This window comes from Oryx dammah, unplaced genomic scaffold, assembly GCF_014754425.2.
Source record: "Oryx dammah isolate SB20612 unplaced genomic scaffold, SCBI_Odam_1.1 HiC_scaffold_18, whole genome shotgun sequence".
Classification (NCBI taxonomy): Eukaryota; Metazoa; Chordata; class Mammalia; order Artiodactyla; family Bovidae; genus Oryx; species Oryx dammah.
In genome coordinates, this window is record NW_024070202.1 from 51,455,947 (window position 1) to 51,477,966 (window position 22,020).

Genomic DNA, 22,020 nt, shown 5'->3' on the forward strand with positions numbered 1-22,020 from the left:
AAAGTCTGACACTGTTCCACTGTTTCCCCATCTATTTCCCATGAAGTGATGGGACCAGATGCCATGATCTTCATTTTCTGAATGTTGAGCTTTAAGCCAACTTTTTCACTCTCCTCTTTCACTTTCATCAAGAGGCTTTTTAGTTCCTCTTCACTTTCTGCCATAAGGGTGGTGTCATCTGCATATCTGAGGTTATTGATATTTCTCCTGGCAATCTTGATTCCAGCTTGTGTTTCTTCCAGTCCAGCGTTTCTCATGATGTACTTGCATAGAAGTTAAATAAGCAGGTTGACAATATACAGCCTTGATGTACTCCTTTTCCTATTTGGAACCACACAGTTAAAGGCTTTGGCATAGTCAATAAAGCAGAAATAGATGTTTTTCTGGAACTCTCTTGCTTTTTCCATGATTCAGTCACTAAGTCATGTCTGACTTTGCAACCCCATGCATGGACTGCAGCACTCTAGGTTTCCCTGTCCTTCACTATTTCCTGAAGTTTGCTCAAATTTATGTCCATTGAGTTCGTGATGTCCTCCAATCATATCTTCTGCCCAAATTACAGCAAGTGTCAGAACTTCCCTTCCTCCCTACAGTCTGTCTTCAGATCTAATGAGATCCAAAGCCCAAAGCAGAGCCGGTTGGTAGTCTGTTGCTAGGCAGCCTCCGCCTTCCTCTCAGCTGGCCCGTCCTGGTTCTGCTCATCCCCCAGAAGGGCTGTGGCCACTCCAGGCTGCAACCTCACAGCGCTCTCACATCAGTGACTCTCACCCTTCTGTTCAGAGTCTCAGTGCTCCAGCACTCTGTAGCTGAACACTGAACTGCTGAGACAACTCAGTGCCAGCGTCTCTGTCTCTTCTTCTGAAACCATCTCCGAGTTAAGCTCTTGCCAGTGGCCATCGCTCTGTCTGCTCCTCTCAGAGTTTGGACGATGTGGAGATTCCTTCACTGAGTAGCCATCTGTCCAGATGGAGTCTAGTCCAGTTGCTGCATTTGGGGGACAAAACCCACCAGGGCCATTACTCAAGGCTGAGCTAGAACACCAGCATAGACCTCCTTGTGCTCACAAGCCACCAGGGGACAACCACCGCATGTGATGTCAGTAAAAGGCCCATAGCCTGATTCAGGAAGGAGACATTTTGTCTCCCTGTCCTGGCCCCTGTGCCCCACAACCCCAAAGTGGGTAAAGAATTCGAACTGCATTTTAATGGGTTTATATTCTGATAACAGCATATCAGCAGAAGTGAGGAATGTTTATCAGTGTGCACGGCTTATGAACAAAACACAAAAAAGGTAAAAATTCTGAGTCTCCTGTGGATGGCAGGTGAGAACACTTTTCACACCTGCTAGGGGTCTCATTCACACCCCGGGCTTCAGTTCCCATTCCGCAAAAGATGTCCTAATCCGGGTCTCCATCCTGACCTCTCTCCTGAGTCCCAAAGAGGATTTTCAGTGACCATTCCTACCTGGATGGCCCACATTCACAGCCAGCTCGATGTGCTGCAAACTAAGCCAGTTATCTTTCCTCAAAGCCTACCCAACCCGTGTTCCCACCTCCGAGAATGTCCCCATGTAAACCCAAGCACTGCTGTCAGAAGCCCGGAAGCACTTCTCAGTCGCATCCTCTCACCTGTTGGTCCAGTCAGCCCGCACATCCGGAGATGCTCCTCCTCAGCGTCTCTCGAGTCTGTTAGCCTCTCCCATTCGCACCACCACTGTCTCCGTCCAGGCCACGTCGTGCCCTGCCCAGAGTTTCACTGGTGTCTAACTTGTCCGCTGGCCTTCACCCTGGCCCCCTGCAATCCAGTCACCCCTAGTGATTCTTCTGAAACGCAAATCAGATCACATCACCCTTTCAGGGAGCACCCCACTGCCCTTGGCTGACATGTAAACCCCTGAGCCTGAGACACAGGGTCTTTCCCAGGCGGCTTCTGCCCACCTGACCAGCTCATCTCCGGCCACTGCTCTGTCTAGCACTACCTTCTCAGCAAAGTGAACACTTTTCTGCTCCTCACACACTTCCACGTCTTTGCACGTACGGCCTCAGCTGCTGCTTCCTCTGCCTCCTCTTCCTCTTCCCCCTTCTCTTCTTTTTCTCATACTGCAAAGTGCATGTATCCCACGTGTACAGCTCAGTGAATTCTCGAAGAAGCACCTCCGGGTATTAACAACATGCGCCCAGATCAGGAACTTGAAGAGAATAGTATTCTGGAAGTCTCCTCTGCGCCTCTTTTCACTGCTACCCACCAAAAGACAGCACTACCCTGACTTCTAATAGCATAGTTTTCCCCGTTTTTGTACTTTATATAACGAACACCTACACGCAGTGCGTCAGATATATCCTGCAACACAACAAACTCCCAGTCAACTTAATGGCCCGAAGTCACCTTGAAGTTCCATCTTCAGCCTCATCACTTCTTTTTTTATTAGTGTTTTTCTTTTTCTAAATGTGCTCTTTGGCTGCACTGGGTCTTAGTTGTGCCCCGTGGGCTCTTTAGCTGTGGCACACAAGCTCTTAGTTGCAGCGTGTGGGATCTAGTTCCCAGGCCCCCTGCACTGGGAGCACAGAGCCTTAGCCACTGGGGCCCCGGGGAGTCCCAGCCACACCACTCCTTTCCCCTGTGCTCTTTCATTCACTTCGTCATCAAGCTTCTCAGTCACCACCTGGCCTCTCCTCCTGTTCATGCTTCAGTGCACTGCGTCCACCCATATTGTCCCACTGAGGCAGCTCTCATTAAAGGGCACTAGTTACCTTCCTAATTGTTGAGCCGAATGAACAGTTTTCAGTCTTTTCCTACCTGACACGTTATCACCCCCTACAACTCATCCTTTAATCCAGTGAGTCACCAAACCTAGTGATCCTTCCTCTTTAACATCTCATGCATTTGTCTTCTGCCTCCACTCATTATCTCTTGCCTGGACTAATCCAAAGGACTCAAGATACCACCCTGCCCCAAGCCACTCTTCCAGATTGATCATTTTGACATATTTTTCTCTGAATAAAAATCTGGACTGGCTCACCGCCCACCATGGAATAAAGTCCTAATTGTAGCAAAGCAGGAAGACTCTCTGACCTGTTGCTCCAACCTCCCTTTCCGTGTTTGTTGCCTAACACGCAACCTCTGCCTTGGTCACGTTGAATCTACACAGTCTCCTGTGTACTTGACCTCCAAGTTTCTACTGGGAGGTTCTCTCCTGCCAGAAAGGCCTGTCACCCCATTCTCCCTTCAATCTTCTATTCATCCTTCATGTCTTATATCTAATGCCACCTCCTCTACAAAACCATTAACAGCTCCTTTTCTGATCCTGTTTGCTACTATTAATATTAATAAATATCATTATGATAATATGCTTCATGCACTCTCCCTAGAACATAAACTCCTCAAGGCAGGCAGGCTCTTTGATTTGTTCACTGACACAGCTCAAGCTCCCAGAACTAGGCCTAGCACATAGTAGGCACTTTTGTTAAACACTTGTTAAATGAATGAATGAAGTGAAGTGTTAGTCACTCAGCTGTGTCTTACTCTTTGTGACCCCATGGACTGTAGCCTGCCAGGCTCCTCTGTCCATGGGATTCTCCAGGCAAGAATACTGGAATGGGTAGGCATTCCCTTCTCCACGGGATCTTCCCAATCCAGGGATTGAACCCAAGTCTCCTGCATTGCAGGGAATTTCTTTACCATCTGAGCCCAAGTGAATGAATGGTTAACATTTATTGAGCACTTCTTATGCCAGGCACCTCCAGGCATAATCTCATTCCATCCTCACCACAGCCCCTGAGGAAGGAACTGTTTTTATCCCAATTTTGCATGGGAGGAAACTGAAGCTTAATGAGATTAGTAATTTATCTTACTTAATTTACCCAAGGTCACACAGTCATACATGGTAAAGCTAGGATTTGAACCCTGATCTGTCCAAGCCCTAAATAACCTCACTCTATTGTCTTTAGCTTTATGGTGCTATTTTCACAAAACCCTGCCTTTGGCTATAGAAAGTCTTCAGCAAATGGAGCAGTTATCTTAAAGTAGTGGAAATACCTCTTTACATATTTATCTCTTCCTTGTATTATGAGTTTCCTGAGAATCAGAACTGAACTAAAATCCTAATTATTTTATTTCCTCATCATCACCACCAAAACCCCAAGTAGCCAAACAATGTCTTACACATTTGCATTCACTAAACATTTACTGAATTAAATAAATGGGTATGCTGTTAAGAGGCAGCATTTGGTAGTGAGTCCTTTCTGCACAGTAATTCTGAGTACTGTCCTGATGGTTGCCCCAAATCTGGCTGCTGTCTCTTCTAACCCTTTGCTTCTTCAGCACGATGTAGGCTCTGAGCCATCCCTGGCTGACCCACCCACCACCCTGACCCCAGCCCTTGGCCATCCTTCCTGTCCTTATGAAACTCCCCTGCCTGTCTTCCTGCCGTCAGTGGCCTGATCACACAGAGCAAGTCCTGCCCCTCCTACTCTTCTTCTTGACCCCATGCCCTGCTTGAACCTGGCTGCTTCCCTGGTCATTCTTGACAGGCAGGGCAACATGACATTTATATAGATAATTGGAACACAGGGCGGAATGTGATAAACAGAGTCACGAGGCACTGGAGGAGTTATAAAGAGGGAGAAATTCCTAGTTAAATAATGGAGGAACAGAAAATGAAGTCACTGTCTTTTTCATCCTGATAAAAGTTTTTTTTGTTTTTGTTGTTTTTTTTTTTAGTTTTTCAGTAAAGAGTTTAGCTTCTCTAGGTTTGTAGATTATTTAGGATTGTCAATCACAAGTAATAGAAACTTGAGTGGCTTAAGCTAAAAGGGGAAATTTATTACAAGCATACAGGGTGTCTAGAAATCCAAAGGCTCGAATGCAGCCAGACCTCAGAGAGAAATGTCCAGAAAACAGTCCAGCATCTGGGCAGCATTCTCATTCCATGTCTTGTTCTCACTGTCTCTGGACATCTGTCTCGTCTTGTCTCTGTGACGTCTTCTCATCCACAGACCACATCATGGCACACAGCTGCCAATGGCTACTGACTTTATACTTGGAGTTTGTACTGTCTCCATCAGAAGCACAAATCCTCAGGGAAATCTACCTGAGTGGCCCAGTTCAAGTCAGTGCCCACCCCTGGCCCAATCACCTGCTGCTAACAGAGAAGAGTCACATTGTTTACTATTGCTGCCAGGTGCTCTGCTCTGTGCACGAAGCATCACTATAAGCTGAGCAGGCTCTAAAAATGTCCACCACACTTGGTTCTGCTGTCTGATAACACTCTTGTAAAAGAATTCTGAGTGCTTCCCCAGGAAAAGAACAATTAAGAGGCTTCTTATCTTTGAGATTCTTGGAGAAACAAATACATAAATATGAATTGCCATGTAGCAAGCATCATCCTAAATAAGACAATGTCCACTAGTCATTTCTAACAGGCTTTTTATACCGGTTTTGTTTATCAAAGACCTAGAATCCTGTCTTCAATCAGGTGTCTCACACACATCTCAATGGCCCACTAGACCAAAGCACAAAAGAAAAACCAGGCTGAGCATGGCTCCCTCCTCAAGGTCTTACACAAATGGTGCCCACACATCCGCTTCAGCAAGCAGAGCTCTCTAATGTTTCCTATAAGCCAGCGTAATCAGGTCCAGGGAGGCAGAATCTCCTCCCTTGCAAGAGGTCCATACCCTGACAGATTCCAAGAGAGAGAACTTTGGCCACTGCTTCCTTAGTGCAGTTTAAGGTCAGGAGAGGGAGGATCAGGACAGGTCCTTCTTTCATTCTGATCTGGCCTTGGTCATTCAGTGACCCATCAGTCCAAGGCTGGGTAAGGGTAAGCAGAAAATTTCATCCAACTTACAGTGGGAGTGCTGGAGTCAGGATGCTCAGGACAGCCCCAGGGCTTCATGTCAGTCCTTCCTGGATGTGGCCCTCACTGCCATTGCCACCGAGGCTGACACGTGCTGCGGGGTCCAGCCCTGGGCTGTGGTGAGGTGGCAGCAGGGCCCAGTCCTGGAGGATGATCTCGGAACCCTTCCTTCAGAAGCATGCTGTATTCCACCCATGCCAATTCAGTAACATGCCCTGACCTGTCTTCCAGGCTCCCTGGGTACAGCAGGCCGTGTGTGCAACCTGACTTCCCGGGGCATGGACAGCTGCGAAGTCATGTGCTGTGGCAGAGGCTACGACACCTCCCACATTACCCGGAAGACCAAGTGTGAGTGTAAGTTCCACTGGTGCTGTGCCGTGCGCTGCCAGGACTGCGTGGAGGCCCTGGACGTGCACACGTGCAAGGCCCCGAAGAGCCCCGACTGGGCGGCTCCGACATGACCCCAGCAGAGGCTACCATCCATCTTCCCTCCTGCAAGGACTCCATTGGATCTGCAAGGACGCTGGGCCTTTGGGTTCTCTCTGGGAGATACTTCCTGAGGCACAGAAGCCCTTCTGGTTCCCTGGGGCCCAGGACTGGGGCCACACGCTGCACACTAAGTCTGCCCTATTTTCTCTGACTTCTGGCATCCTGGGACATGTCTCTTCTTGGTCACAACAGGTTATTAGAGGAGCGGAGGGGCCAGGTCACTGTTTCCACCCTCCTCGACATTTCCTCTTTTGAGAGCAGATGACCAGAGAGAAAAAGTGTCTCAAATGAGCTTCCTCTGTGTTTTTCAACAAATGTTCACAGTTAAGAAATTCTATACTTCACTCTGGAGGGTACAGTAAAGAAAGCAGGATCAATCCCCACTGATTTAACTTTAATTCTTGAAAAGACCAAGCAAGGCTTTTGCCTGATGAAGTGATTTTCACAGCCTGCTACCTCTGGGGTAATCGGTAATTGGCTGGAGAAAAATGGCTTTCAATAAACTTCAGGTTTCAAATGCATGTATTTCAAGGCATTTGTTGCCATATTAAAATCTGATGTGACAAGGTGGGTCTGTTGTCCGTTGGTACAGTTTGGAATCTGTGCAATAGCAAAAGCCTCAGAAAGTGACTGCTTTGCATTACTGTCCACTCAATATAAAGAACCTTTTAGGGAATGAGATTTGAAGAGAATTAAAAAGGAGACTGATGATCTGGCAGTATTCTGTAACTACTGGGTGAAGATGGAGGAAAGTAGCGTAGAGAGTGGAAGGTTAGAAAACCTGTCTGTACAGATAAGGGGGAAAGTGGGGAATAAAATTCCTACTTGGTGTGATGCCTGTGGCCCATGGAATTTTGTAACTAAAATGGCTTTGAGAATGAACACTTTTGAAATGACAAGACCAGGGAACCAAAATGCTGACAGAGAGGTTTCCAAAGCAAAGTCATGCCCAGACAGCCTCTACCATAAGCAAATGCCTAAAAGTTGGCCACATACACAGGGAGCATCAGCTAGTATTCATCTCCCTTCAAGCACACTGTTAAAGACCTGTCATATTTAATTGTGTTATTTGATGCTTATATGACAACAAGATACCCTAACCTAAAGCAAATGACACGTAACTTTGCTTATGAAGTTGGTAACTCTAGTGTATTATATTGCAAACAAATTGTAACTTGGAGACTATAGTTAAGGGACCCAGCTGTAATTATGGAAACATCAATAAGCAAATTGTGGCCGGCTTCTGCCCTAAATCCAAAATTGACATCCAGGGGAAATGGAGAGGCTGCCTGCCCTACTTAATGTATCAGATGAAAGAAAGGTGAAATGCATGAAGGTACTCCTTCTGCCCTGTCCAGTTAGGTTCTAGATCTAAATGTGATCTCTTCACACAGCCATGCTAACTAACAGGATGATTCCCTTTAGGCATCTTGTGTCAAATCACTGATGCTGCTCATCCTTGGATATTTTGGCTTTCACGTTCTCGATCCTTGCTTTAGACAGGACATTTAGACCAAGACTTATAGATATCAACTTTATGGAGTGTTTTGTCATAACGATATTTGCCCCTTCAGTTTCAGTTCAGTTGCTCAGTCGTGTCCAACTCTTTGCAACCCCATGAACCACAGCACGCCAGGCCTCCCTGTCCATCACCAACTCCCGGAGTCCACCCAAACTCATGTCCATTGAGTCGGTGATGCCATCCAACCATCTCATCCTCTGTCGTCCCCTTCTCCTCCTGCCCTCAATCTTTCCCAGCATCAGGGTCTTTTCAAATAAGTCAGCTCTTTGCATGAGGTGGCCAAAGTATTGGAGTTTCAGCTTCAACATCAGTCCTTCCAATGAATACCTAGGACTGATCTCCTTTAGAATGGACTGGTTGGATCTCCTTGCAGTCCAAGGGATTCTCAAGAGTCTTCTCCAACACCATACTTCAAAAGCATCAATTCTTCGGCACTCAGCTTTCTTTATAGTCCAACTCTCACATCCATACATGACTACTGGAAAAACCATAGCCTTGACTAGACGGACCTGTGTTGGCAAAGTAATGTCTCTGCTTTTTAATATGCTGTCTAGTAGTCATAACTTTCCTTCCAAGGAGTAAGCATCTTTTAATTTCATGGCTGCAATCACCCTTCTCAAAAATGACAGGATTCATCTCTTTGCCCTCACTGCCAAATCCTAAAAAAGAGTGAAGTCACTCAGTCGTGTCTGACACTTTGTGACCCCATGGACTGTAGCCTACCACACTCCTCTGTCCATGGGATTTTCCAGGCAAGAGTACTGGAGTGGGTTGCCATTTCCTTCTGCAGAGGATCTTCCCAACCCAGGGATTGAACCTGGGTCTCCCACATTGTAAGCAGATGCCTTACCATCTAATTTTTCCAAAGTGGCTATTTCTGCTTTTTATTCTGTGGATTTAGCGGGAAGGAGTGGAGTGTCATGGTGGCTGCTCTAGGTCCAATGAGGGCCTGGGGGTCTCACGAGAAGCCAAGCAGTGGGACTCAGTGTTGGTTACACTGATGCTTGAACCATCAGCACCTCTCTTCCTGCTGGATAAATGGTGAAGTCATAAATCTATGGATATAGTTAGACATGGAAAGGATTTTGGAGGACATTTTAGTTCCCCTCAGCTTGTATCTGGAAAAACTGAGACCAAAAGATGTAAAGGGATCTACAGGAATACCAGTCATTACCCTGATGCTCCTACAAACAGAAACACACTCAAAGTCTTCAAGAAAGTTAGGCACTTTATCTCTTAAATGAAATGAGTTTGTCTCCGAATTAACTTGGTAGATTCTAAGCAATTTTAACAACTTGAGGGGATGTTCATTGTTTGTTTATCCATGGCATGTTTCCATCTGACTTTCTTTTTAGGCTGAAATGTATCCTTCATGATAAGGAACAAGGGGACAAGGCATGTCCATGTTCCCTTGCTCATAAATTGCCTCTTGCTTCATAAATTGTCCTAATTTGTAAGAGAGACTATGGCAACCTTCTCCAGCAGCAGTAGATTAAGCCACTGTGGAGGGCAAAATAAGAGAGTGAAATATTTTTACCGGCTTTTACTTATAAAAGAGAAAAATCTCCATTCTTGGGGGAAATTCTCCAAATTTTTTAAAAGGTGAAGTTAATTTCAAACTCATTTTTTTCTAGCACTTAAAGGATCAATGTTTCGTGACTCTAAAAGATACTAAACTCTTGATTATCAAGGCTTTTAAGGGAATATATGGCACAGATTACCCAAAATAAAACAATGAGACTCCATTCAGGCCAAATCCCCTTATGAATTTCCCCTCAATAAAAAAGTCGTATTAGAAATGGAAGTTCTCTAATCCGAGATCATATCTTTTCATTTGCTTTGTGGTGCCAACTGATCTTTGTATTCTGTGAACACCCTTTGTCAAGGTGCATTCTAGTTACAGCGTCCTGGACAGTCACTCTGAAAGTGTTAACACCTGGCCTTAAGAGACCAGTTAGGGACTTCCCTGTGGCCCAGCGGCTAAGACTCTGTGTTCCCAGTGCAGGGGCCCCAGGTTCGAACTCTGGTCAGGGACCTGGATCCCACATGTCACGACTGAAGAGTTCACGGGCCACAGCTAAAGATCCCGCGTGCCACAACCTATGACCCACAGTGGCTAAATAAATATTAAAAAGAAAAGAAAAGGGGAGACAAGTTTATCCCCTTAAATGGCTTAAACTCAAGCACAAGCACCCCTGGAGCCATGATCACACTCGGCTCTGGCTCTGTGCCCCTCAAGGATGGGGACCCTGACCTGTTACTGGACCACCGTTGCTTCAGGATGGGAGGAGAGGTACAAGCACCCCGAGGTATAGAACACTGCCTATCTGTTCTGCCTTACAATGGTTCTCACTAGATTGGACATAGCATCCCAGAAGATCCACCAAAAATGGCAATTTAATCTGCACCTGGCCTGATCATGGGAGGAGAAGTGAGAGGGAAAGAGCCAGGTAACTACTGCCAAGAGACCAGCTGAGTCTGGCAACGGTGGAGTGTGGCTTTTGCAGCTCTGGTGGGTACCCCCCAGCCTCCTGCTGCTGCTGCGGCCCTGTCCCCTCCCAGCACTGACTTCCAGGCATCTGGAGGCCCTGGGCCTCAGGCCATTGCTCAGCTGTCCATACCTGGTGTCCAGCTCTGCTCCCAGCTGCCAATGTGAATTTCAAGGGATGTTTTCAATTGTCACAACCACTTGCCTTTTTATAGGAGTCATTACAAAGCTTGAAAACATCAGGTATCATATTTCTTTTTCAAAGAAGGTAGCTTTAAAGTCAGAAAAATCTAACTTCACATCGGCATTTCACAGCCTTATTAACTTATTAAAGAATCTTACATTGACTCTACAAGACCCACAGCAGGCCTCTCTCTCTGGGACAGCCAACGTGATTATACACGTGCTTGGGCTTGATGGTATTTTCAGGCCAAGATATTGTTATTACTTCTCATTTATTAAAGGCTGGCCCAGGGCTGATGTCTTGCTCAGCTAAAGAACATTCATCTCCCCTCTTGCCCACTCTCAAAATAAAGGCTCAGAGAGGTATCCAATGGAGCAGAACCATTCTTTTGTCTATTTACTGTACTTCAACCTGAGTTTCCTTATCTTAAGAGCAAGAGTCGCACTGTCAACAAATAGACCCCCCAGTTCCAAAGCCGGTAAATCGCTCTTGTCAGGTCTGCACTGACCTTCCGCAAAGCGGTCCGCTGGTGTAAGCTGACAGCTAAGGCGTGCTGATTCTAACCTCCTCCTTACCTAGGCAGAGAAAACTTTCACTCATCCGTGAGAATGTTCTTTACATTTTTCTGGGGATCAGCAAGGTGACAGGTGGCTTGCAAAGCCCAACATGATCATTATTTTTCTAAATAATCATTGTTCCAGATCTAGTTTTTTTTCCCCCTGATATTCACATAGATTTTTGTTTAACCAAACCTCCCACGTCCAAAAGGTAATAAAAGTGTCAGGCAGACTGTTACAAAGAACTATTGTTATTTACAAGTCTACATTTTCTGCGAAATCAAAACATATTAAAGCGAATTTTCAGTGTTGACTTTGTTATTCTAAACTCATGATAGTCTTGCCAAACCCTCTGGTGAAAAGAAGTTATGGAAATTATTCCCTGTCTTTTCTTGGGATCACACTTAACAACTTGATTAACAGGTGTCTTTCAAACTGTAAAGATGTTCAGGGAAGGCATACCTTACTATGATAACTAGCTTGTGAGTTCACAGGTAAGTCATATCCTAGATTAGGAAATTATTCCAGATGTTCACCTGTGTGCTCCTGGGGTTGTCATCTAAGTGCTCACCACCTCTCAGTACCAGCATGCTTTGGTGGCACAGAAAAGCATGTGCCACCCCATCAACTTCTCTCTGTTATTGTTTTCTGTATCAGTGCTTGCTCTTGGCTAACATGTTGTTGTTTTTTTCCCCTCAGCTTAATTAAAAACATATAAGATCTCTAACGACTTCACTGAAATCTGTGCATCCGGATTGTGTGTGCCACTTAAGATACAAGCAGCAAAAGCTCAGAAAATGGAAACAAACTCTCCCACAGCAAGGGAAATCTGCCCCTCCCCGCATTTTCTCTTCCCTGATGAACTATGTTTTGGGGTGACCCAAGCACAATGGCACCCCACTCCAGTGTTCTTGCCTGGAGAATCCCAGGGACGGGGGGGCCTCGTGGACTGCCGTCTATGGGGTCGCACAGAGTCGGACACGCCTGAAGCGACTTAGCAGCTGCAGCAAGCAGGGTACTGAGTGTACTTCAAGCACCCCAAGGTGATCAGCCCCCTAGGTGGGCTTCACCTGGTCCCTCTGGAGTTCCATCATTCCTTCTAGAAACTCCCACACTTGAATGATCTGAAGAAGAGGTGGCAACACAAAACATGTGTCTGTGTGCGTTTTTCAAAGGGCATTTCCCCTAAATATTTTTTGCCCAGACACTGTCAACGAAGTTCCCCTTTTATCTAAGCCTTTGTACAAGAGGACTGTCCTGTACATCGTAGGGTCTTTAGAAGCAACCCCGGTCTCTAATCTCTGGATGCCAGAAGCAACTCCCCTGCTCTGCCGTGACAGCTGGCAGGGTCTCTAAACCCTGTCGGATGCCCCTGGGGGTGGGGGGAGTGGGAGGTGACAGTGAAACAGGTTCCAGTTGGGAACCGAGGATCGAGCATTTTAAGTCCTCTTATTAAAATGAAGTCACAAATATTCCTGCCGTTGTCAGGCAGAACATCTCCTTGGGAGTCTTAGCTTAATGGGATTAACGCTCAGTATTAATACAACAGACCAGCTGGGAAGGGAGATTTGGGAAAGGGTATGGTCACAGAACTTCCCAGCACAGAGACAGAATGAGGCAAGCTGGGACTTGTGGGTCACTTAGACCTACGCTGTTGTGTCCTGGGAGGGTGGGAAAGCACGGGGCTCCTGGGTTTCTGCCGACAGGAATCAAAGGCAGGATGAAAGGTCAGCAAGGGGAAACAATAATGTGGTTTTAGAAGCTGGAAGCAGAATTTTTCTTAGGAACTCCTCAGTTTCACAACACAGGAATAAAAAGCCCTAAAATATGACCTGGAAGGTAGAGGAGTGAGAATGTTCTATCTCCGCCTAACATAGCTGAGTAATTTTGAGCTTCTCAGGACAGTGAGGGTACTGTCCAACAGGGGCATGGCAAGATGAAGGAAGTCTGAGTTTCAAACCAAGAGATAGTGAAAAGTTTCAGTGGAAGACCAGGGTGGGTATCAGCTGCAGTTTGTTTATTGTACACACACAAACACACAGAACCTATCATAAAACACATAGGTGTCCTTATTACAAGTACCCTAGCCTTGCGGGGTGATATTTTAGTGAAGTGAATTCATTCATAAAGCTGTCCAACATTTGCCAACGAAGGTGGGAAAGGCCCAACATGTGCTGGACGTGAGGTGGGGCAGAGTGGAAGAAGAAAGACACTGGTTATAGACAACATGAAGCATGATTCCAGCTGACTGGAGAACTTGGGTGGGATGACAATTGGCTAAAGGAAGGACATGGAAAGCCTGTTTTCTTTTACTCGACAATTTTTCATGGGTCAAACTGGATTTACATATAGGCTACACAAAGAAGTAAAGAGCAGATGAGAACCACTTGGGTGAACAAAAGAACTCTTCGTCTGTTCCTCCATGCTATGATCCAGTTTTAGATAATACAGCCTGGGTAAAATCTGATCAACACGATCAATCTACCATTTAGACTGTTTTTGGACTCAACTTGATTTTGTAATTTCCGAGTACTGACTAACCCTGTGAAAGCCCCTGTAATTCAGTCACAGGCTCTGGATTTCCCCAGGCAGTCCACACAATCCTATCTTAATAGCATTGTAGGCTTTCCTAAGTTCCACGCATGAGACGAATCACATTACTGTCTGTAAACTCAATTCAAATGCTTCAGTGATGAAGATGCATCCAGTGGATACTGGCTGGCTTGCTCATACTGGTTACTTGGGCAGAGGCTGGGGAGTTTGGCAAACCCATCTGTAAATGTTTAGGGGCTTCATGTTACAGGTGGAGGTTGCACACCAGCCAAACCAATATCAGGAAATACAGAAAAAGAAATTTGAATTGTAGTCCCCAAAAGTCTACCCACCCACATAAACTTTGGCATCTGCCCCTTGACCATTTTTCTCCAACAGTAATGAAGACTTCATGAAAGGCCTTGAACTCCTAAGTCGTCATTGTTGAATTGTGCTTAATCAAGGCAAATATTCCCAGCCTAAGAGGACAGCTAGAAGAAGAGAGTAGAGATTTAATTTTCTTATATATTGCCGTAACTATAAACAATGCCTTATCTTCTCAACAACTCTCATGAAATAATAAGCACTCGTGTTTTTTAAAGTATTTACACCAGCCCTTAGAGATTTTATTAGACTCGTGATTCACAGATGAGAAATTTTCCTCCTCTACAGTGTTTAGTAACTGGAGTAAGAATTACTCAGTAGACTGTCTATACAGACAAATGAATCTGAATATGTCTTCTGGCTATTAACCCATCATTTACTGGTGATTTTCATTTATTAATGTTTTTCTGAGCTGACTGATTGGGTCAAGATGATCCCTCTGGTTTGAATACAGCAGACATAGAATTAAACAGTTTCTGAAAATTATGTTGCTCTGTCATATGGATATAAGACTTCAGCAGAACAGTACAAATCCTCCTAAAATTTACGGAATCACAGAATGCCACAGTTGGAAGGAACGATGCACATAATTTATTCCCAACTTCTCATTTTATTCATGGGAAAACAAAAGAAATGTCACAGTTTTGAACTGTGATGTAAGCAAGACACTGAATCATCTTCAGGGAAGAACAGTTATTATTCATTCCATCAGTCTGTGCTGAGCATCTCCGGTGAGTCAACCACTATGCTACATACTGGAAACACAGCAGTGACTAAGACGGACATGCCCTTGCCCAGAGGCTTCTGGGGGGCTACACGGGACACGTATATTTCACTTCTTACTTTACAAGCACTGTCACATGCATAGTTGGATTTAGTCCTTTGAACCACCCTTCGATATAGATATGATTATCCTCTTTTTTTTTTTAAGGTAAGTTTCAAAGAGATTTAGTAATTTGCTCAAGATCATAGAAGGGCTTATAAGAGAGAGAACCTGGACTCAAAATTCATTTGCAAGTCTCACTCCAGCGGTCTCGCTAGTATGCCAGCTCCTTGATTAAACTCAAGGAGCTAGTATATATATGCCAGCGCTACTTTCCCAATTTGTCCCACCCTCTCCTTCCCCAGCTGTGTCCACAAGTCTGTTCCCTATGTCTGCACCTCCGTTCTTCCCTGTAAACAGTTGTTGTGTGGCAGAAACCAACATAATATTGTATAGGAATTATCCTCCAATTAAAAATAAATAAAAATTTTTAAAAAGCTCAAGAAGCATTCTGTCCAATGGGTCAGTGAAAACTGCTTAGTTGGTTCCATGACGTATTTTCCAGTGGACATGTGGACTGCCAGAGGATTTCTGATTTGTGTGCAAGCCAGATGCAAATCATCTGTAGAAGCACATGTGAAAAAGCTCTTCTAGAAAGTGGCTATTAGTTATACCTCTAGCAAGGTATTTATATTTAAAATACAATGGTCTTGAGAGGCTTATAGAAAATATAAGATTTCCAGTCATAAGAAGTCTGTTTATTCTGTCAGGGGAAGACTTGACTCCACAACTGAAAAGGGTTCAAAAATATTCTGTATCAATTCAAACATGACATGGATTATGATTTATTCAAGACTTTTCATCAAATTCCTATCTAATGCTTGATTACTAAGGTTGAATTAACATGTCAATAATTTTAAAAATATTTTTCATAATAATCTTGCCTTATTACCCTAAAATAGGGAGATGGTTAAAATTTTCTTAGCAACAGTACTCAAGAAAAAAATTTCAGAATTGTATTCAAATGTAAGACTGTATTTTAAAATATTTTCAAGGTATACAGTGATTATAAATATGATATTAGCATCTAGCAGCAATAATGACATTTTACCTTGTTTAACAAGAAGTACGAGTGGTCTTTCTCTCCATAAAGCAAACTGGGAAGATTTGTATAACCCTAGAGTATTAGATAATGTTCTAGAAACAACAGATGATCTCTTCTCTACCTTCTGGTCCAGAAACAGTCCAGCAGAGCTGGGGTAGTACACATTATTGGAACTGACATCCAATTCTTTTCTAATCTACAACTTACTCAGTTCAGCCTTGTGGTTGGGGTTACTTCTGATGGTGGCTAAATTAGCAAAATAAATTCTCTTCAGAATTTAAGGGAACCAAGAATAAGTCTTTACATGAATATCTGAGGAGTGTAGGGGAGTAAGAGAGAATCTTTGTTTAAATGGAATCTTAAACAATGGATTAGGGGAGAGGAGAGGGTGGAGAATTTTTATTACTTTAAAAGTATATGGAATAGATTTACACTCATGTTTATTCATGATAAAAAAAACTTGTCCCTAGGTATGCATTTTAATTTGTGAGAAAACTGCTAAGAAATGTGAGATCATGGAGAAGGTGGTCCTTAAAATAAATAAGTAAATAAAATCTAGGGAAAGTAATCCTGCCTAGAATGTGATTCATTCTTTTCAAGCAATAAGTAGAGTGAGATGATGTCCAAAAGCAATTTTCATATTTATTGAACATGTAAGCATTTTTCCTTATACGACTATCATAGAATAAGATCCCTAGGTAGATTATATAGACAATCGGGAGGGTAACAACTCACCCCTAAATGCCATTTCCTCTCATTGTCCTAGAATGGGGCCTAAATTCTCACCCTTACCAGTGCTGCCTGGGGATGAAGAAACTATCTTAGGGACTTTTCCTTTAAAATGCATGAATACTATTGAGCTTTATTCTTAATTCAACAATTATTTATTCAACAAATATCTGGCACAATTTACCATCTACCAAATGGTATTTTCCTCAGTGTTAGAGAAACAGCATTGAAAAGGTAGGTGAAATAAATCAGATTTATCTTTCGGATATTAATAATATGGCAGCTGAAATAGCCCCCAAACAAAGGCCTTTTGCTACAAAATGTCTAGAAATTCAATATAAGGTAAAATAAACATTCTCTGAAATGTGTGAGTGAATTCTCTCCACACCCACTCTCAAATACAGGAAAGTTCCAAAGGCCAAAAGTAAAGAGGAAGCTGAAAACTCAAGTTTTGGTGCCTCAGTGGAAGTTCACTGATCTCTGTCTTTATGAGATCGGTCATGTCAGTGCAGGAAACAGGTTTGGGGCCTTCTTGAAGTGAGGAATGAGAATTAGGACACAGCACCCAATGCTTCCCCACATAAAGTCAGAGCCTTCGAAGGGCTATATGGTCAATAAAGGACAAATCTGACCACTAGCACAGGGAATCAACTGGGAGCCTGTTTGCTAAGTATTAAGATTTGTGTAGGGAAAGATAAATTAATCAATTAATTATGATTACCAGCCTCTCCTCATCTTATTTTGAAGTTAGAATTTATACAACTTATTCTAGGAATTGCCTACCCAAGAAATTAACCTTAAAAAAATTCTAGATTGAGGTGCCTAGAGATGCAAGAACAAAACCTCTCAGCAGGTCACATTTTCCACCAGGCTTGCAGAGGATTCTCCCAGGTAAAACTTCCCCAAACTTGAGTTTATAATCTAAATTACAAAACATGCCACAGAATAAACCTCCAAGATTGAGGGTCACAGCAAAAATAAACCATGGACTCAGATACTCAAGAATGTCAGATAATAAAATTATCATACACAGACTATAAAACAAATCTGTGTAGAGATAAAAGAAAATTCAAAATGAATAATAAACATTAATAAGGTACATAATACTTAAAGGAAAAAGATAAAAATAAAAGATAATTGAAAAGAATTTTAAAAACATCTAGAAACTAAAATATCAACACTGATATTAAAAACAAAGTGATTTTCTACCTGTGGCCACAGCTGAGAGGGAATTGCTACAGTCTTCCTTCTACTGCCATAATGTCTAATTGAGTCACCCAAAGAGCCACAAAAACTCTTGGTTAAAGATATGACCTTCAGAAAAGGAAAAAAACAAAAACAAAACAATGAGAGATTGAGAAGCCATGGGAATACCCACAGACTGGGCGGCAACGGAAGATCCGGACGCCAAGCGCTCCGCAAGCCCTGAGTTCTGACAGACCCCACTGGGGTGCAAGCAGCTGCGTCATGAATTCCAAGCCACACAGGTGGATGGAAGAGCTGTGAACCAAAGAAGGTTTTCAGAGAAGGTTTTCAAAGATTAGGTGCCCAGTTACCTATGAAAAAGACCTTTGTCAGTAGCAATGAAGACAAGACTGAAGAATATCATGTAAGAGATTAATCTGAGCAGTATAGGAAGAATGAAATGATTGAAATCATTACTAGGGAAATGATGACAAAAAGACAGCCTTTTTGTTTGCAACCTTCAGTGACCACAACTCCATGGATAAGGCTGTCATTCAGAAATGCAATAACTGTGAAATAAGGACAGCCCTGGGTAAGCAAGAGATGGACAGTTCCTCATCCAATGCAAAATGGTTCGGAAGATTTTAGCAGTGGTTGAAGAGGTTGTTTTCAAGGGAATGGCAGTTTTGATCATGGAGTGTTGTGATGGCTTTGCCAGAAGCCATGTTGGGGGTAAACTTGACGGCAACAGTGGATTTGGTAATAATGGAAATAGTTTTGGTGGTGATGAAAGCTACAATGACTTTGACAGTTATACAATGAACCTTCAAATTCTAGAATCACAAAGGAAGGAAACCTGGGAGGTAGAAGCTCTAGTTCTGATAATAGTAGAGATCCATATTTAGCCAAGCCACAAAACTAACATGGGAGTTCCAGCACCAGTTAGTTATAGTAAGAGGAGATTTTTATTATTGTCAAGGAAAAAAAAGAAATACTTAGCAGAAAAGGACAGCTATAGAAATGACAGAAAAGTTACAGTTTACAATAGGTTTTGTATACTCAGTTAATCACAGAGGCAAGCCCTAACTGTTAGGACCAGACATGGAACAATGGACTTGTTCCAAATTGGGAAAGGAGTACATCAAGGCTGTATACTGTTACCTTGCTTATTGAATTTATATGCAGAGTACATCATGTAAAATGCCAGACTGGATGAAGCACAAGCAGAAATCAAGATTGCAGGGAGATACATCAATATTCTCAGATATGCAAATGACACCACCCTTATGGCAGAAAGTGAAGAGGAACTAAAGAACCTCTTGATGAAAGTGAAACAGGAGAGTGAAAAACGTGGCTTAAAACTCAACATTCAGAAAACTAAGATCATGGCATCCAGTCCCATCACTTCATGGCAAATAGATGGGGAACAATGGAAACAGTAACAGACTTTATTTTCTTGGGTTCCAAAATCACTGCAGATGGTAACTGCAGCCATGAAATTAAAAGACACTTGTTCTTTGGAAGAAAAGCTATGATCAACCTAGACAGCATATTAAAAAGTAGAGACATTACTTTACCAACAAAGCGAAAATGAAGTGAAAGTGAAAGAGTTGGACCATAAAGAAAGCTGAGTGCCAAAGAATTGATGCTTTTGAACTGTGGTGGAGAAGACTCTTGAGAGTCCCTTGGACTGCAAGGAGATCAAATCAGTCAATCCTAGAGGAAATCAACCCTGAATATTCACTGGAAGGACTGATGCTGAAGCTGAAGCTCCAATACTTTGGCCACCTGATCCGAAGAACTGACTCACTGGAAAAGACCCTGATGCTGGGAAGATTGAAGGCAGGAGAAGGGGATGGCAGAGGATGAGATGGTTGGATGGCATCATCGACTTGATGGACATGAGTTTGAGCATGCTCCAGGAGCTCATGATGGACAGGGAAGCCTGGCGTGCTGCAGCCCATGGGGTCACAAGAGTCAGACACAGCTGAGCAACTGAACTAAAGTATAAAAACAGAAAATCATTAAATACTCATTAAATACTTTCTAAATGCTTCTTAAATTCAACAAAGCTCTGATTTTTATACAGTAATTTCTATAGCTTCCTATTCATTGTGTGGCTCAGGAGGTGTCTTCAAGTAAATCTTTAGGTTTATAAATACAATGATCTACTCATGAAAGCAGCAGAAATTCACACTCACATTAATTTCCTGTAGATGATCAAAAAGATCCCAAATGCCTAATGGTCCCTGAGAGCTGGTTGTCTTGAGACACATTAATATTAGCATGTAACTGAGAATCATATTTCCCCATACTCTTTATCCCTCTTCTCATCACAGATGAATAACTGGAACTTGAAAGCCAGTATTACTCTTATAACCCTCCTACCTAGCTTTACATATTTTCCCCCAATTTATCGCTTATTCATCTACGTATCCTAATTAGCAGAAATTCAGGATCTTTCTCTTGGAGTTCCCATTTCAAATTGTCCAAGAATCCCACAGACTCACTAAGCCCATATGGGTCAGCACTTCTAAAGCAGCATAACTGGTAAGGCTCTTTGGCCTTGGCACCGTTGTTTCTGTGACTTTTCCAGGGAAGGTGCTGTCACTTTACTACTCCTGTAAAGTTGCAAGGACTCTAGCTCAAGGATCAGGTAACACTCTTGCTGGACCAGATCCTGGTACAACCCAAAGTTCACCCTTGGGTTTCAAGGGTATCACTCTCTTCATCTTCACCTGCATGGTCAGTCATCGCCCTCAAAGACAATGGCGTGTCAGTCCTGAGGTTCTTCAGCCTCGTCTACATGTTTTGCTGGTACCCTTCTTTGAGCCCGCATCACCTCATAAGGAATTCCCCTTTGGGCTCTTGAAGTTTTCTCATGCCAGCAGATGCCACACTCTTAGAAACAGATTTCTCTAATTTCAACTCTCAGAAAGAAGAGCATGGGGTCTGGCATTCCTTACCTACCAGAAGCCTCTAGGGCTCTTTTTGCAAACTGATAAGCCACAGGAATTTTTTAAAGATTCTGTTACATCTTCCCTCTAGCAGAGTCCAGTGCCTTTGCATCACCTTAACTGAGACTGGGTACACAAAGGCTTCCTCTTATAACGAAATTCTGCTCCAGACTGATTCGCGTCTACAGTTCTATACGTAGTAGTTAGAGTACTCAGATACATGAGCTTAAAAAGCCAATCTGCTAATCTCAAACTATTATTAATGTATGTAAAATAGATAATCAACAAGGACCTACTATATAGCACAGGGAACACTACTCAATAATCTGTAATAACATACATGGGAAAAGAATCTGAAGAAGAATAGATATATGTGTATATATATGTGTACATAACTAAATCACTTTGCTGTACTCCTGAAACTAACACAACATTGTAAATCAACTATACTCCAATGTAAAATTAAAAAAATATATAAATAACAGTGAAACTACAATAGCAAAAAAAGTTAATCTGTGCTCTCTGCTTTCAGGTAAGGTGCAGAAAGCCAGAGCAGGCCAAGCCTCCTACTGTGACAACTCACAGTTTTCAGGTACAAATGGCCCTTTTTAAACACACAGCAACCACCCTTTAAGGGCTCAGGAAAGAGGCAGCCAGCAGTCTGCTTCCACACTAGAGAAGCTGTGTTGAACCGTGTGAGCAGAGGTCTACCATCTTCATACACTTAGAAGGGAACTTCAAGGGCAGTTTAGATCACGCTGCAGTACCTACCCTCCGGGTGAACTGGAGCTCTACTCAGTTTGGGTCACTTAGATGGACTATGCTGCCCTTCTAAGAATGGCAGTAGTACATAATACCTATCCTCTCAGAGAGCCCCACTGTACCCACATAACATTAGAAAGTGTGACAGGTTCTTGCTTTCATCTAAGTCCAGTGGGAAATTTAAATAAGTTTTCATTGGTTGAGGTGATGAAAATCCAAAATGCCTACCGAGCTGTGTCTCTACTGGCAAGCAGAGATCTTTTCCTGTCTGGACTCTTCTTGCAAGGTGCTCACCACCCTTCTTACCAGTTCCAGGTGAGTTTTCTGAGGGGGACAACATTTGAGCCTGAGGTTTGCATTAGTAAACACTCTGGGGTCAACTAAGAATGCACATGAGTGCTCCCTAGCACTCAGTAGATAACCAGAGATGAGGCCACAAAAACCACGGCGCCAGGTCCTGGCCACGCCCTCCACCTCCCCTCCTAAACCTCCACCTCTTGGGGCCCCACC

At 43.4% G+C, this 22,020-nt stretch overlaps 1 protein-coding gene across 1 annotated transcript in view; it reads left to right on the plus strand.

The window, feature by feature from the left end:
- Positions 1 to 7,176, plus strand: part of WNT2 (Wnt family member 2) — a 45,873-nt gene extending 38,697 nt beyond the window's left edge. Inside the window, exon 5 of the mRNA XM_040260871.1 lies at positions 6,085 to 7,176. Coding sequence (XP_040116805.1) covers positions 6,085 to 6,314 — 230 coding nt within the window. The 3' untranslated portion in view covers positions 6,315 to 7,176. The remainder of the gene's footprint in view (positions 1 to 6,084) is intronic.
- The last annotated feature ends 14,844 nt before the right edge of the window (positions 7,177 to 22,020 follow it).